Below are 18238 nucleotides of genomic sequence, written 5' to 3' on the forward strand. Positions count from 1 at the left end.
CACAAACAAAGTCACTGCCGAAACCACAAAGCGGCTCTAACAGAAAAACCTATACCGACTCTCCGCAAAGATTCTTCATCCGTAATTCAATTTAACAATTCATAGTTTCGAAGACAAACGCAATTTTGCTGTTTATATTACGATAAAGATTGTCGAAATTAAATTTTACAACTCCATTCAAGTATGCCAGGCATGCGATCCGCTGAATATCAAACGACAATCCCGCTAAAATTTCTTCTAGCACAGTGGGTGTCTTCTTCATTTTTTTGTTAAGTTAATTAGAACCAGTCTATGACGATAAAAGCAGAGAGAATCCGATCAAAGCATTTCCGTGCGATAAGGTGAATATAATTCTTGAGATTTAGTTAAATTAACAAGGAATTTTTCTCTGTTTCACAATGCCTTACAAGAAAAACAGAAACGGTTGGTACTGTTGAAAAAAGTGCTTCGAGCAATTAAAAGAAGGACTTACTATTTAAATTTTTATATTTGCTGGAGCGTATTCAGCTTATACTCTACGACCCTTGACAGCTGAAGACAACGTCTATTTCAATTCAAAAGTTTCTTCAGCAGTCTATGAAAAGCTAACCGTTAGTCATTTTTGACAACTGAGTAAAAAGAAACAATATAGAAAAATGTTTTCTTCATTGAGCATAACGGAACACATCACGGCAAGTCCTAAAAGGCTAAATTTCAACTTCATCTGAAGTTTTAGCTTTGACCCATCTAGAATCCACCGCAGTTCCATGAAACCACAGACTTGGCTTCAATTTCGCGCAAAACATGGCCGCTGTAAGCGTATTTATTTACCTTATTATATGATTTTGGCGACCACTTCTCACTGACGGTACACTGTCCTTCAGTTTGATTCGCTTTTTTTCGAGCCTTAAAATTTTAATAGAACGTCGCAAATGTGCGTGAGCTCAACTGTAAAGCATCAAAAAACAAAGGAAAAGATTCCAATTCAATTTTACAGCCCCAGTTTTCATTGAGACTTTTTGGCTTGGAAAACTCGATAGTTTCGTGCGATCAGACAGTCGAGATCGGCTCAGTTGCTTGGCAACTTATTATAGCAACTCAAGGGCGAAGCGCTAGGCAATTAAAGGAGACGTCCGGTATTGATTTGGTGCACTTGAAAACAACGAGAAGTTTAAAGTTTCTCCCATGTTGGCAAAATTAAATCTCCGTTTGGTGTTCAATTATTTCTTTTAAATATCTACATTCTTAACTTAACCTAACTTAAACCCGACTAAAAAAATTGCGTTCGTAACAAAAGTTACATAGAACTTGAAAGTTCTCACGGCAGAAATTAAGAACTTAATTAAGAACCTACTTAGCCTAAATTACTAATAACTATATATTTCAAAATACAAGAACGGTTTTTGACTTCAAAAAATGTAGGTTCTTAATGTAGTTGCGAAAGAATGCCTGAAAAAATAGCTGAATCTGTTAACCTCACCTTCAACGCGCGCAGTTGCAAGATAGTTTAGCCAAGCTTCCGAAACAACACAAACTAGGAAGAGCGTTAACACAGCTAAACGACCTGACATACTGAAGCCTTGATAAGGAATGAACCACTCCCGAATGCGATCGGACAGTTATAATGGAAATTAAAAGCAGAAAATGTCATCCGGGCTTAGTCGTCAGTTAATTTGAACATCCCTTGATTTCTTTATTAGATAGTTAATTATACATTAGAATACTTTGTGTCTTTAAAATTGTCTAAGTCAGCTGCAACTGTGCATGTAGGATTCCTTTAGAAGAAAAAGAATACATCTACAGATAAATGTATAAGCTTGTTGTGTTTTATTCATTTTATCCTTGTGTTTGTTTGTTTGTTTGTTTTTTATTTTGGTTGTTTTTTTCAATTTATTTAGTATTTCACCCTCTACAGTAAATTAAAGGTTTTGAGGTTCCAGTACTAATGAGATGATGACTGGGTTCTTTCTCGTTTAGCATCTAGTATAACTGCTATTCGTTTTTCAGTGCACTGCAGTACATCACGGATTTTTGTATTTTGTAGTATAAAGATCGTGATAACGTGATGTTGCAATATTAAAAAGAGCATTTGTAATGAATTCCGCTAGCGCTTTCAATGACAGATAAGATAATTAATATAATTATATATAATTCAGTTAACTATATCTGAGTTCACACATAAAAAAGACTAATGAACAAGGAATTAAATTATTTTTCCCTTCCTTTTTTTTTTTTTTTTAATTTTCCTAACGATAGGGACGGCCGGGAGGTGAAAAACAAAGCATTTTATTGGTATGGCTTTCGTTATCGAACTTCCCAGTCACTCACTGTTTATTTTTTTTTCCTCTGTAATATTTAATGAAGATAGTATGTTGATTAAAATTTAAGGTAAGGGTTGCTGTTCCTAAAAAGCGTTTTTAGAAAAAATACGAATAACCAATAGCTTGTTTAGGAAATTTTGCACTTAGTTACTCAAATTTTAATCTATCTTCAGGGTGGAAGTTCTCCCGATGAAAATTTAGCTAATAAACTCAAACCTAGACACTGCGTATATACCAGTCATTTATGTGGAACATCCCCGATATGCACCAACTGTTAAAAATATAATGATTGAAAATGTTTATAATAAACCTATTTTTTTAAAAAAGACAGTGGAGCTTGGCACATATATGGGGTCTATTAAAGCATGAAATCAATCCTCAATGAAGACTACCGGATAGCTTTTCTCAGTTTTCTTGCCAACACGAATAGCTACCCACCTTAGAAATCGGCACGGCGCAGTCTCGCTCCGTTACAAAAGCGAGTAGCGTTCAGTTATGTGTGAACACAAGCCCTATCCAGTAGGGATTTCGATTCGTGCCGGTTCAAAAGCTATACGGTACAGTGTAAACTTAGCCTAGGACTATGTTCTCACATTTTAGTAAAATCCAACTTGTGGTCTGTTAACAATGCTGCGGTGTGATTGGTTGAGCTACTACTAGGCTATATGTTATAGCCCACTATTAGCGAAAAGCGCGGGCTTTTTGGCGGCAAAAAAGGATTAAAGTCTAGCTTTAACTAGCTAATTTTCTTTTACTCTCAATATTTTTGACCAACTAGTTTTATTTTACTAAAACAATTATTCCTCTCGCCCTCATGGCCTTCGGCCTCATGGGCTATTGACTCAGAGCCCATTCCGGCTCGAGGAATAATTGTTAACTAGTTGGTGCTTTATCCCACTCAAAAATCTCTAGGGAAAATTTTACCACCGACCCTTTACCTCCCACGAAGAAAGGAAATAGACACAACCAAAAATGATATGATTTGTATCAACGAGCACGTGTAAAAGAACTCATTTTGTGCATGTGTTCTTCATTTTCAAGTTCTTGCTCGGTGAAAGAACCGAAATATGACGACAAAAGCTTAGCTAATCCGCTTGAAGATCTCCCTGAACTCGACTAAAACTCGTATGAACATTTTAAGCAATTCTAATTAAAAATTTTGTGTTTATCAACCGAAAATGTCGTTTGCATTATATACCCATTTTCAAAAACACTGTAGCATTCAGCATTTATTAAATCAACAGGAACTCTAGTTCTTGAATGAATATATTTTTTTTGAACTTTTTTCTTCGTTTTCAATTAATACAATGCTTAGCTTAAGCCGGAAAAGACGGCCGATTCGCCAGAGCTTATTTGGTTTAATTAGCTTTTTTTTAGCACTGTGGCCGTTGCTCTCGCAATCTGAAAACAGGTGCTTAATTATTTATCCAAGGATAGTCCTCCAGCGTTCCGTTTAAGTCTCGTGAAGGAGTAACCATATTTGAAGGGGACACTACTGAAGAGTGGCAGGGAGGAAGTAGTCAGTCCCACGAGGCTCTTTTTTGTTGTCTTCGCGTTGCATTAAAATCGAAACAAAAACGGCAGGGTATGAGACTACCGAGGAAGCTTATGTCTGTGAGTTTGTAACGAGAACATTCTCGACTTGAATAAATGGCAATTTACATGAACCAACGTAACCTGTTAATGTACGCAAACATATAAGACGTCTGCCAAACGCATTGTTTGATAATATGCAGGTCATTTTGTTTGTGTTTGATGCGCAAACAGCCATGGTTATACAATAAGTTTGCCAGCTAATAACATTTCCATCCAAGGGCTAGGGAAGGGAAGTCTGGGGTGGGTACTCAATCATCACGGCATTACCTCTTCTTCTCTAGTCTCCAAGGCAGCCTTTTTTGTGTCGATCTTCACGCAACTCGACGACTCAAAAAAGCTGCATAAGTGAATACCTCCTCCCTGCTTCTCGTCATGTCCGCTTCAAACAGTTTCTTCTTCCAGACTAAACCGAACCCATGTATGGAATTCACAAAAAAAAATTGAGCAATTGTATATTATAAGGAGTCTTTAATCCTGATAAAATAAATTGACAAAGTTTCGAGTTCCCGGAATCTTGCTTTCATCTTTATTCAACCAATCAGCGTAGACGACACATCCCGTCCCTACCCCAGCTGATTTGAAATCCCTACACATTCAGTCCTATCATTCTAACTACAAACAATAGTAGGTACAAAAAATAAAAACTGCTCTTCAAGAACTGAATTGAATATGAATTGCAAACTGGCCGGGAATCACAGGGATAGCCTCGCAGGAGCAATGTCAACATCTTTTAGCGCCATCTATGCATAATTGAAGAACATTACGTCAGACCCCATTGCAGTCTTGACTTGTCTATTTCGCTCTTGTATTTTGGGTGGTTCCGGAGCCAACAAGTGTAAACCATTTGTCTCTCGATCAAATCATTAGACATTATGCATCAGTCAATTTTTTGGGGGGGCCTCGGAAGGCAAATTCCCGGGGGTGGGGATTCTTGAGCTTCAAATCCCCCAGGGTGGGGACGAAAAAAGAGGGCAAATGCTATACGATAAAGTGCAATGTGCCAGTCCTAGCCCCGCGTGACTGGAAATTTTTTTTTTGAGGTGGAGCGGAACGAAGGGGAGGTCAAGCGAGGAGTGAAGTCGCGATTGTGGGTGTGTTTTCGTGGCTTCGGCTGCTCATTTGCGCGCTGGCCAAACGAAACTACCATCTATACACAGGCTATGATAGTTCAACAGCGATACTCACGCTGACGTGACCTAAATAAATGCCAACCAGAAGCGCATTGGGTCTTGTAACAAAAAAACAACGTTTGTAAACATTGATGTCCCCTATATAGCAAAGAAGTTATGACGTTACAAAAAAGTTACGTAACTCTGGGATTGGGTCAAATAGAAATCGGTAAAAGCACAACTGCCCAAAAAAATCATCGTGCTACTGCGAATTGGTGGTGAAATTGTGGTACTATTACGCTCTGATTACTCCAATAAAAGCTTCTAATATTTGTTTAGATCGTACAAGGAATTGTATGGAGTCATCAGTGCCTAACGTTTCATGCCTGGGTATGGGAATACACTGTAAATACATTCTTATCTTAAAGACAAGAGTGCACCTTCGAACTTTCAATAACGGACATCTCCCATCAAAGCAGATACTCCGTCATCCGTGATTGGGCATGCCATATACAGACCTTGCAAGTCTGGCCACATGGGCCGGTCCCCTCACTGCAGGTTTTGCTGTGTTACACAAACCTTAACGGTTGTGATTAAGGTGTAGTAATTTAACAACGAAATTCGTGCAATCGTATGTATACGTTGTGATTCAGTTTTATCCCTGGTTTAAGTTTTATTTCCCTTTGTTTTGGGGTATAGTAAGGCATGGTAATGAGTTTGGAACGAAGTGAAGTACAATTTAAACCAGGGATGATATTGAGCCACAACAAATACATCGTGATCGGGGCCAAGTCGCCCAAAACCATACCGGTCCTGGATATCAATACAGTTATAACCGCAAGTTTTCTATAAAATGGAACTAAAAAAAAAGCTTTATAATCCATAAAAGCAATGGCACATTCTAAATCATGTAGCGATAAAAAGCAAAACGCAAAATCGTTAAGACTTCGGAGGTGTCTTAAGCGAACGAAGTCAGTATAACTTTGGTCTCACGCTCAGGCGTTGTTCAGGCCGCAAAGCACTTGTTGTCAGCACGAAATATTTGATTTACACCAAATTTATTTAGTGCAAATGTCGTGCCAAAAAGTGCAAACTAAGGTTAAATAAAGAGTAAAGATGGCAAATGACGCATTTGCTTACGAATTTACAACCCCCTGTTAAAATAGACCGGTATGTAAATGCAGTATTTACCCGTCTTTGCCTTTGATTTCCTCTTCGTTTGCACCATATGATTTGCCCTGAGCAAATTTGTGAAAATCTAATTTTTCGTGCATGGTACCTGTTTCCCCATGTACTTTCCGCTTCCAGCATGAAGAAATTAGTGAAAATATCCTGACACGACAACTTTTGACGAGCGAAGTTTATTCAGCGTCAGCGTCCTAACGGTTTTAACTACAAAGTTACACTGCAAAATGAATATTAAATTTTAACGCGATCTACAGCTAATTGGATATCAACAAAGAATGGTCCGTATTGGGAAAAACGATCAGAACAATCGTCAGCTAATTGAATTATGCAATACCGTATTGCAATAGTACCGTAGCTTTGCTGCTTATTAGAGTGCTAATAATATTGACTGTTTTTTTTTCTGTTATAAATACAATCCAATGTTTTCTACAATGAAGCCTGAGTGTATTTTAGCGATCATTTGCTAAGAGTACAGTGTAGGTATTGTTTTAGAGTCTGAAAACTCGTACATTACACTGGTAAGATTTTTTTAATTGACCCTAAGCTGCGGATGCTTGTATTTAGAGACTTCTTTTAACACTCCACTAAAAAACAATAAATGATGACATTAACCGATAAGTTTGTCTGTATGATACCCAAGTGATTATGCTGTGCCATAACAGTTGAATTTTCCAAGAGTGTGGTAGCCTTTCTCGTGACTTCCACCTGTATCACCAAACCTGAGCTGTTTTACTGGAAGCTTCGTCTTGCCAGTGAGGAGACAGCTGTCTTCACGCCATACATCGTCATTCGAATCACAGTTGCAGCCTTTGTTGGGATTTGCGCATGTATTGTTCATCCCGCATGCACACTTGCCACTTCCAGGTGATGCTCCACCCCAATAGGTCATCTTAGTAGAATCACGCGACACCCACCATCCGTATGGATCGCCAAACCAAAAACCTGAGTAGTGACACTCGTACTTGATAAACTGTTCGCAGTGTAAGGAGACACTAGTGAGACTGGCCAGCTGAAATAGATTTGCTTTTGTGTAATTAATATCACGTGAGTAACTACCTTTACCTTCATATCCATCCACAGTAGTCCTGCTCTCACTGTCGTGACTTATGACTGTCACACCAACCCCATTCTTGTTGGTCATGTCACAGTACACTGAGAATGGCTCCAGATCACCCTAGCCATCTGGATCAATATTGTAATTTCCACTTGCTATTGTAGGGTCTCCCTTCTTTAGATAGCTGCATGATAACCCAACTACAGAGAGAACATGTCCACAATTAATTTTAGAATGATAATTTTCACACAACATGCGGAGCTTCATTATTCAATATGCCCTGTACACCGCATAGAAATTGTAAACTGTCAGACGGATGGAGATGACTTTACTATTATTTTTGTTAAAATGGCAAATCGGGGCGAAGAACATTCTTATTCTGATGCGGATCTTAGCGAACTGGAAAAACGCCTTGGAGACTTTTGACAATGTATTAAAGTATCCGGGTAACATGTGATTGGCTTTTTTTGAAATCTTTGGGTGAATGGTCCGGTTTTATGAGCTAATGATCTGAGCTTTTCTAGATAAATTCAAGTTAGAATTACACATGAATCTTTGGGAAATCTTTGGAATTGTTTCTGTGCAGTATAGAGCTGTTTTAAGACCTACATTTATAGAGATAACATTGCTGGTCGGGGAGGAATTGCGATTCAGCAAGAAGGGTGAGGATACTTAGAAAAAGCAAGCGGGTGGTGGGTCCTACAAATTTGTCTAGAGTCAGGGGTATGCCCACTTGAGAAGCTACATCAGGGATGGTTTCCACATTCTGGGCGCACACCGAAGAATTAGGAGAACCAACCGTAAAATAGTTATCACAAGTTCATGCATGAGGTCTTGAATGTGATAGTTGTTCTTCAGGAGCCACCCAAAGGGGTCGGCCAAGTGACTACAGAAGTAGGGGCGAGGGGCAAGGAATGGGATCGCAAGCCAAAGGGGTGGCGGAGATCGATGTAAAAGTTGCCCTGCGACTGGATACTGAGTGGCTCGCGGTTCTCCGGGCAGATTGGGCAGTGTCGGAAGGCGTGTTTGATCTAGTTTGGCCATGAGGGCCGTGATGATGTGCAACTAGAGAGAGAGCTTGGTGGAAGGTAGCGTAGTGTAAGGTGAAGGCTTCCTTAGGTATGTAATAATTAATTGAAGAACCGAGGAGAGAAGAGATATCAGTGATAAGGCACCAGATGCCATCTTTCTTAAGCACTAACCCGCGGGGGAGCATTGAAAGTTTGGGATTGGTGCTGATTTGATTGGTTACGACAAACGAAACTGTCCGAATATATGGGTGTTCGTAAAGTGGGGTTCCACCCCGAATGTTGGAAGTTAAGGGTGGCAACAAAAAATTACAAATAGCACGCTCTCCTGCAAGTTTTAACCCGAAGAAAACAACAACAACAAGACTTTAACAACGTCTTGATATTACAGTCGAACCCCGCTATTTCGAAGTCCCAAAAAAGTTCGAAATAGCGGGGTTTCGAAATAACTAGGGAAGTGTAAAGGGAAGGGGTATATCCAAGGGAATTCGATCTTCCTTCGAAATAGCGGGGACTTCGAATTAACCGAGTTCGAAATAGCGGGTTCGATTGCATTTTCTGCAACACTCCATTGTCGTCCCGGAGGATCTTCTTGCATCGTTTCACTGATCATAATACCTGTTTTTCTGTGTCATAAACCCTTGGTATAAATGAGAGAATTTTAGCAAATACAAGGTTGTACTCAAGTTAGCAGAACACGTTTTACCTTCGCAGTTTTCACCTTTAAAGTCAGCTGAGCAAACACAAACGTATTTTTTCTCAGTATATCCCATGTAGCATGTCCCGTGGTTCAGACAGGGGTTCGTGGCGCAAGGATTCTAATTTGAAAGAAATGTATGGAAAAATCAACATCTTAGTTTGTTATCATCATCTTCTGTTCTTTTTTATGTACCCATGGAAATTTTCCCAGCAATAATTTCATTTTGGGAAAATCGGACACCAAAAAAATTGCTTCCCCGTGGTTAACAGGCATTTACTCATGGGTATAACGGCTAGTGTGAACCAACCTATATTGCATGCATCTCCAGTAGACCCATTAACTTCATAACTGATACCGTTTTAAAATAAAATTCAAACAAATCGTTGCTATATAGTGACAGTGAATTCTTAAAGTTGGGTTGAGCCATTGAACGTCCTACCTGTGTGCCTCTGTAGATCCAGTCTTTTCTTGGTTTGAGATCTTCTGGGTGCTGCAAGTGATCTGAATTACTGAGTTCACAGGTCAACTTGTTGCTGATCGTTGGACCAATATTATATGAAACACATTCCCTCGCAAGGGCGCATTGGTCTTGGCAATCTAGGTTTAGTTCCACGGAATGATTTGAAATCACGTGTCCTTCAAGGTAAGAACCTCTGACTGGTGTCAGAAATGTGATGCGTCGGTTTTTTTTACCGCAATTTCCTGAAACAGAAATTAATAAAGTTAAGAGAGAATTCAATGACCGACTATAAATTACATTGAATTGCAAAAACGGGTACTCCACCAAGGCTCGAATAAACGAAGCCATTTCTCACTGCAAAGAACTCAATCAGGGATGGCCAAAGACACCTAGAAATGTACTAAAAGTTTTGGGCCCGGTTCCTCGAAAGATGGTTAAGTTAACCCAGGATTAAGCCAAATTTTAAGCAAGATTTTCTTGACTAGAAAAACGTCACTAGAGCTTACAAAATAGTGTTTTCTCTTTACGCCAAGACTCAATGATGATAACATATAATAGGGCCGTTTATACGAAAGAAAATAAGCCGCAGCTTACATAAGCCGCGAACACCCCATATAAATGGTACAAAATCTACGTTCACGGCTTATTTAGCCCACGGCTAGTTTAAACCGCAGCTTATCCTGGCCAAGGGTTGGGTTGGGCTTATCCAAGCCGCGGCTTACGTGGACGTAAAAGTGTTCGTATAAATGCACTAAAATGTCCGCGGTTTGCTGAAGCCGTGAACGATTGCTGCGCATGTTCTGTTTTCAATTATATCCCAGACCTTCACGGCTGAGAGACGCGCGCTGCAGTGGCGGGAAAATGACCTGCTGCGGCGAGAGAACCGAAAATTCTGTTTCTTTGCACGGAATTCAGAAACAGCAAATTCAGCACTCAATTTAATCGACGGACAGCAAAAACTGTCAGTGTGCACACAAAATTGCAAATCCAATAACTTCAAATCCTGCACGCTTCTGATTACAACTCCGACTCCGACTTCGACTCCGACTCCGTCGCTAGTGAAAACCAGCCTTAAAGTGGATGGCTTTTCCTGTTGGCAAGAGCACTGAGTTAATGGACTCCATGTATGTGCCAAGTTCTATTTGTTTGTATTTTTGTAAATAGGTTTATTAAAAAAGGACAGGGGCACCCAACGTCAATTTTCGGAAAGTATCTGCTCGGAAGACGATTTGAGATCTAGAATTTTTTGGAACATTTCTTGTAAAATTTCTTGCTTGCCTGCCCCCCCCCCCCCCCCCCCCCCCCCCCCTAGGATTTTCGAACATCTAAAAAATGGTAAAATTGCCCATTTTTAACGGATTTTTAACGTAAAAAGGTCACTTAGAATTTTCGAGAACCTTTTTTCTGGATCAAATTTTCAAAGCAGGTAAGTTTTGATCCCTATAGTTTTCGGATCACTAGACTTTCAGCTTGGAAATCCGAATAGATGAAAAATTTTTACGGAATAAAAATATGCCTATATCTACCGTTTAAATAGTAAAATACGTTCAACAATGCTATGTTTTAAGTGGTTTTGAACTATATTCTCGTTGGGTGCCCCTGATTCATTTCTTAGAGTAACATTATTAGGGCCGTTTATACGAGACAAAATATGCCGCGGCTTACTCTGGCCGAGGCTACGTGACATAAGCCTCGAAAGGAACCATGTGTACGAATACGGCTTACATAAGACGCGAACTGCTGGTATAAATGGTTCACGGCCTAGTTCGCGGCCAGACCGGTCCAATGATGACGTAGTTTGTTTTGCTGCCTATCGTAATTTGCGGAAAGCGAAATGATTGGCTTTGGTCTGGAAAATCGCGATATTTTAAATTCTTTTTCTTTTCAAATTAATATTTCTTCAAGATTTAAGTTGGGCTGTTGCGAAACTTGTGCGGAAACCTCGACGAAAATTTCGTCAGCGATCAATCGAGTGGTTTGAAAGGGATGTTCCAGAAATGCATATGGATGAGGTGTAGTTTAGACAAAATTTGCTGTTACTGAGTATAAATTGTTGTACAACAGAATTTGGTGAGAGAGAATTTGGCGTCATAGAAATTGGCACGCAGCATAGGATTTGGTGCAAACGAATTTGAAACCACGAGGTAGGATTTGGTGTAACACAATTTGATGCCAAGACATCGCATTTGGCGTTAACAACGAAGGACATTTCTGGTCTCATTTTGACGCATTTCTGCCTGATACGACATGCCAGGGAAATCGCTTCATTTATATACTTTATAATGCAAACGTAGAAAGCGACTTTCTGTTTTTAGACCCTAAATTAAAGGGAGGGACTAAAAGTAGGTGGTAGGATGGAACAAGGATAAATTTAATATACTTTGAGATCGACCTAATTAAAAGACACTCGTTAACCCAATGATCAGGGGTACCCGACGACTTTTTCATTAATTATTGTTTATTTTTCTGGCCTAGAAATTTCTAAAACTCGCGAAAGGCTTAAAAAACATTCTGGATAATCGCTCCATTCGTCTATTAAAGAGATTCGGAATTTTTCTACTGACTTAAAACGATTTTCGGACCTTGTGTTTTTCACTTAAGGAGCGTGATTATTGTTATCACGGAATAGAATTTGGTGTTGTCGAATCTATCAAAAGCACTTAAATTTTAGACGCGCTTAACAGTTTAATATCTATGGCACGATGCAAATAGTTTGAGTGCATTGATCTAAAGAAGAAAAAATAAGGCTCTTGGTTTGAAACTTAATATAGGCGCTTCACAACTAGCTTTATATGAAAATTCATTTGCAAGGCGCTATGCCAAACAGCAGAGTCTTTTAAGTGGGCCGAGGACGTCCTTCTGATCATCAGACTGAGTGCGGTACTTTAGAATATAGAGGAAAAAGTCAGACACGTTTATCCCATGCATGCTGTGAAGGTATACACTGGGAAGAAGTCACTTAAGTTTACAAACGAGTTAGACTGCAAAACAGCCTATAGTTTCCCATAATGGTCAAGAACAAGCGCGTGCGATCGCAAGCGGTCTAACGAAAGTCCTGAAGAGAGGGTTTTGCAGTCAAGTCTACAAACGAGTTGGCAAAATTAACACTCACTGGTAACATGCGATTGCACAACTTGCTGTTTTTAATGTTTACCTCACCTTCAACGAGAGCAGTTGCAACGTAGTTTAGCCAAGCTCCCCAAACAACACAAACCAGCAAGAGCGCTAACACAGCTAAACGACTTGCCATACTGAAGGCCTCGATACGATTACAATGGGGCAGCTAGTTATCATGGAAAAGCAGAAAATGTCATTCGAGCTTAGTCATCAGTTAATTTGAACATCCCTTGACGTCTTTATTACATAGTTAATTATTTAATATATAGATTTAGCCAGGGCTAAAAGCGAAGCTCCCATTAATAAATTTATGATTTAAATCAAACAATAAACTTGTAATCCACAAATCAGTTAACTTAAGGGCACATATGTGACTTTTTAGGGAAAGCTAAGGCTAAGTGATTTTAGAGTGAAAAAAAATCTTTCATCGAATTGATAGCCGGTATATATACACCCAAAAAAATAGCAATCATCGTCGATCACATTTAAGAGCCATAATAGCTCTTGATCACAGTAGATTAGGCCTGGAAAACGAATTCATGGAAAAAACAAATCAGGCCGAATTTTTTGCGTTCGACAAGTCTACTTAAAAAAATCTTGCCAACAACTCTGGGAGCGTGTAAACCAACATTTCCTACTGTTTATGCCTCACATCTGAGGTGAAACAGTAATATGAGGCGCTGTTTTTATCATACAGACCTCAGACAAAAAGCAGTATTTCACAATTTTCCAAGACAAATTGCACTCATTCAATATTCAGAACCGTACGAAGCACGCGTGGGCTTTTAGCAAAACCGTTCAAAAAATTTCCAAAATCACCTATACGGCCAGCCGGTTGTCACTTTTGACAAGCGCCAAAGTTTCAGTGAACATTAAAGAGTTACGCTTCAACATAATAAAGAATTTATTGTTTATTTTTTTTATTTAATGGTTTTATAACGATGTGCAAACGCGCGGCATTTTGAGCAAGCGTTGTCTGTGAACGACTGAAAACAAACAGCAAAGCAATTGCAAGAGACTACTAACAATCAATAAAAGAAATGTAATTCGGTGAAACATTCAGAGACAACAATTTTCATTCACGAAGACAAGTATTGAAGCGTCTCTAAAAATCCTGAGTCTTTACGCTTAAGCCTAAAGCTTTTAGCCGGCTTCCTGGTGTTTACTGTTTTCAGAGATGAACTCGAGGCAAGAAAATCGCTCAAAGCTTTCTTTCTACAGCCAAAATTATAACTAAATACTCTTCGGAACGTTTTTTCATTCTATATGCGGAGAGAAAATATCGACTAAAGGCTTTTTAAAGCTCTGTAAGCTTATATACTGACTAGATCAGATCATTGTCTCAGATCTTAATACAAACGTGCATAAATTAGCCTCATAAACTGCGCTCGACTTCATGAAATTAGATATAAAAAAACAAACATACACTGTATACAATAATTACTCAGGCTTACCATTCGAGATGCAGCTCTTGAAAGCTATCAAGTAAGGCCAGAATCGATTGAGGGACTTTTCAACCCCGCATCCAGCAAGGTGAATAACGAAAACGATGCATCCGAAATCGGATTTCCAACTTTGACAACCGGCGCATTTCCCAACCAAAAATTCAATAAACAAACCAGCCATGAATCAAAGAAGACTGTTGATAGCAGCTGTATTTCATTTTAAGCATCCAGTGGGAAAAGACAGTAAAAAACATCACAAGTTGACAAAATACTCTGTCAGCTTCAGCTGTCAAAGTAAACAAGGTTCAAGATGCTGGATAAATTTTGTGCATGAACTCACCTGTCAAATTTTGACCAATCAGAGCATAAAAATTGGACGGTCGTAGAGCGTGATCAACGCATGACTATGGTGAGAAAAGTGAAAAGCCTCTGTCTTCCCTGCTTGTATTTTTAAATGATTGGCTGAATTTTCGCTTCCGAGATCAGTTTGAAATCAAAATGTTAATAACGCGGGGCCATAGTGACATTAACACAACACTTTCTGTCATCATGTCATTATTTTGCTGCCGTTCTCTTTGCCTTTGTATTTCTCTTTCGCGTTGCCTTTGTCTGTTCATTCTAGCTCTGTCTCGTTCTGCTTGCCGGCGTTTTTCACTATAATTTTCTCTCCTTCTTCTCGCTCTGACTCTTTCTACTTGCCGACTTTCTTCGCTAAAATGTTGTCTTCTTCTTCTACTTCTAAAGCGCTCTCTTTGGCGATCGTCTTCGCTTGTTCTACGGGTGTTGACTCTTGCTCTCTGCCGTTCACCTTCTCTTTGCTCTCTGCTTAAAACCTGTCATCTACACGCTAAAATCTATCTGCTGTTGTTTGTTGACATATTAGCTTTCGTAAGTTGTAATAAAAAGTTATAAAGGCTCTGTCGAAAAATCTTTTTGCTTAGTTGCCTTGAAATTTCTTTTTTCAAAACCAGTTGCGCGATATAATTGCGCGACGTTGCGCCATGCGATTTCCCGCTAAAAAATCTCTACTTTCCCCTACCCCAAGAGTCCATGCGGACTACTTTCCACTACCCGGAAAGTCCGTACGGACGGACGTACGCTGACGTCATAACCAAAATTTCTCGGATGGGTAGTTTATCTTAGTCATGGTGCTCGCTCGCGCGCGCTTCGCGCGCGCAAGGAGCTCCGCTATTAGCATACTTTGTGTCTTTAAAACTGTTTAAGTCAGCTGCAACTGTGCATGTAGAATGCCTTTAGAATAAAAAAATAAATCTACAGATAAATGTATAAGCTTGTCGCTTTTATTCATTTTATCCTTTTTTTCAATTCATTTCGTATTTCACCCTCTACAGTAGATTACTGAGGTTCTGAGCTCTCAGTACTTAAAGAGATGATGACTGGGTTCTTTCTCGTTTAGTGCACTGCAGTAAATCACGGATTTTCGTATTTTGTACTATAAAGATCGTGAAAATGTGATGTTGCAATATCTAAAAACAGCATTTGTGATGAAATTCAATAACGATATTCCGCTTTCAGTGACGGATAAGAAATAATTAATATAATTTAATGATTCAGTTAACTACTTCTGAGTTCACACATAAAAAGAATGCTATGCTTATAGGAATTAAAAGGAATTAAGTCATCTTTTCCTTTCCTTTTTTTTTTTTTTTAATTTTCCCAACGATAAGTTCGGTCGGGTGATGAAAACTCTTTATAGCTCTTTATGGGTATCGCTTTATTTCTCGAACTCACCGTTTAAACTGATTCGTTTTTTCTCTGTAATATTTAATGAAGATAGTTGGCGTGTAATTTAAGACCGCTATTTTAAATCTGTTGATTAATATTTATAGGTAAGGATTGCTTTTCCTGAAAAGCTTTTTAGAGAAAAATACGAATCACCATTTTAGCTTGTGTAGGACATTTTGTACTAGTTACTCAAATTTTAATCTATCTTACAGAGTGGAAGTTCTCTCCATGAAAATTTGGCTGTCTTTACACTAAGCTGTTAGGTAAGACTTAAGAGCTGCTAAGTTTTACTTAACCAAAAATGCGTGTGTGAAGGCCTAAGTAAAATCTTAAGTAACTTTACTTTGCATCTCATTAAAGTCGCAAAGTTGAAACGATTCAAGAAAGTTTCAAGTGACTTGAAAACCATCCTTAAAACCGACTTAGCAAACTTGCGGTTTCTAAGCTTTGAGAAAGGCGAAGCATGTCAATCAATCTTACTTATGTTGCGTGGGAAAATAGGCTTAAGTAAACCTGAAGTGAAAAAGATAGATTGTGTGTGAAGCTTTCTTTTACTTGAAGCATTTAAAATTTATTTCTCTTGAAATGTTTCTTAGCTTATTTAGGCTCTAGTGTAAAGACTACTATTAATGTAGTTAATAAACTCAAACCTAGACACTGCGTATACACCTATTTCAATTAAGGTTGCTTCTGAGAAGAATGATGCATGATCCATGTTTCATAGCGCGCGGTGCATTATTGTAGCAAGTCTAGTAAATTATGTGCCCGCAACGAGCCTAGGAACCTAGAAAGCAAACGCCGCTAAAGTTTCTATGCTATGTCAGCAGAACGTTAAGACAATGTATTTCAAAACACTGAATCCTAGGCTTTTTAACTTAAGACAGTGATTTGAGGTTAGGTTTTTCTCTGTGGTAATATGCAAATGCTGCAAATTTTCAACGAGTTTGCTTGGCTCGTGGAAGTGGGAATTTTGGATGGAGTTTAAAAAGAAATCAAATTCAAGGCGTTTGTCGAACAACAGTAAATAACTGAACATTACGTGTTTATCTATTTTTCAGGCAATAGGTGGTTTTCATGCAATCTTGGGGGACACAAATAACAATGGTGAAATGAACAAATGCTGGTGGACAAACAAAACGAGCTAATGAACAATCTTTTGTTTACCGTCCACAAGCATGGCGGCGATGACGTAACATGAAAACCACCTATAGGTGGTTTTCACGTTACGTCATGGCCGCCATGCTGGTGGACGGTAAACAAAAGATCGCTCATTAGCTCGCTTTGTTTGTCCACCAGCATTTGTTCATTTCACCATTGTTATTTGTGTCTCCCGAGATTGCTTGAAAACCACCTATTATTTCAAAACTGAATAAAAAAAAGAATAGCGTCGATTTGTTTTATTAAAATAACCTGCTTTCTGGCCCATGGAAAAACGCAGCTTAATCAGGCGGGTAAAACCCTATTTATTTAATGTTGTTAAAAGAAGAGGCTTCTAATTTTTTACCATGAGATTTTAAAAATGACATTTTTCAGCTCGCTCATGCTTAAGAATTTTAGCAGCCATTTGACTTGAAAGCTCTTAGTCTTGAACGCCTTTTCACAAATGGTCTCCATTATTTCAATGAACGTGAACAAGACTAAACTTCCCGCTACAAAAGGGTTTACCATAGTGCACCGCAGGCTATGAAGCATGGTTCACGGGAGCAACCTTAATTGAAATAGGTGTATACCAGTCATTTGGGTGGAACATCTCCTATATGCACCGACTGTTAGAAATATAATGATTGAAAATAATATATAGATTTAGCCAGGGATAAAAGCGAAGCTTATAATAATTATAGTTTGTTCCAAGAAAATATAAAATCGTGTAATGCTAAGCGACAAAGACAACACCGGAGAACGGTGAAAAACAACAACAGGTCTAATTAGCAAAAAAGCAACTTTGCACGTGCAGCACACTTTTTTTTGTACATTTCTCTGCCGTTAGTTTGCGCGACTAAAACGTGAAACGTCCAGAAACTTCTTAGGCAGGGGGGGGGGAGGTACTTCCCATACATTCTCTTAAATGAAATCCAAACGATGTTCTCACAACTTGCAAAGCGATCAGCAAGGGTCTTGCCAGCGGATTTGTGTACTGATCATGCGTATTACGTCAAAACCATAGATCATCGGTCTTGAGAAGAAACAAAAACGTGGCGGTCGAAGAAGGGACTGTTTCTCACTATTATATTTTGGTAATTCTCAAATTTATTGATTTTATGTCGCTTTTCAGACATAGTGTGTGGTTTTCTTTTTCTGTTAAACAATTTCCCTCTGCAGAGTTTGGAATATGCAACACATAGTTCTGTATAGCTGCTAAGAACCGCCGAAGAGTTGAGCTATCGAGCAGTGTTTTGCTGCAAACCTTAGGAAAGTTAAAGTCGCTTCAAGGTACAGAGCTTTCAGTAGTAGTTGTGATTTGTTTATTAGGACCAACTAGGGAGAAGTCGCGCCCA

The 18238-nt window shown here is 38.9% G+C and overlaps 1 protein-coding gene across 2 annotated transcripts; it reads right to left on the reverse strand.

Annotated features, from left to right (window-relative positions):
* Positions 1–6477: 6477 nt before the first annotated feature.
* On the reverse strand, positions 6478–9580 carry LOC140926654 (neurexin-4-like). Of its 2 annotated transcripts, XM_073376372.1 has the most exons (3): positions 9415–9580; positions 8982–9093; positions 6478–7447 (listed from the first exon to the last, which is right to left on the reverse strand). In XM_073376372.1, exon 3 carries the CDS (start codon positions 7332–7334, stop codon positions 6837–6839), a length of 498 nt encoding a protein of 165 aa, XP_073232473.1. In that variant the 5' UTR covers positions 7335–7447; positions 8982–9093; positions 9415–9580; the 3' UTR covers positions 6478–6836. The 2 variants fall into 2 exon arrangements, with proteins under 2 accessions (XP_073232473.1, XP_073232474.1); XM_073376373.1 differs by lacking the exon at positions 8982–9093.
* Between the last annotated feature and the right edge of the window lie 8658 nt (positions 9581–18238).

This window comes from Porites lutea, chromosome 2 (genome assembly GCF_958299795.1).
Source record: "Porites lutea chromosome 2, jaPorLute2.1, whole genome shotgun sequence".
Classification (NCBI taxonomy): domain Eukaryota; kingdom Metazoa; phylum Cnidaria; class Anthozoa; order Scleractinia; family Poritidae; genus Porites; species Porites lutea.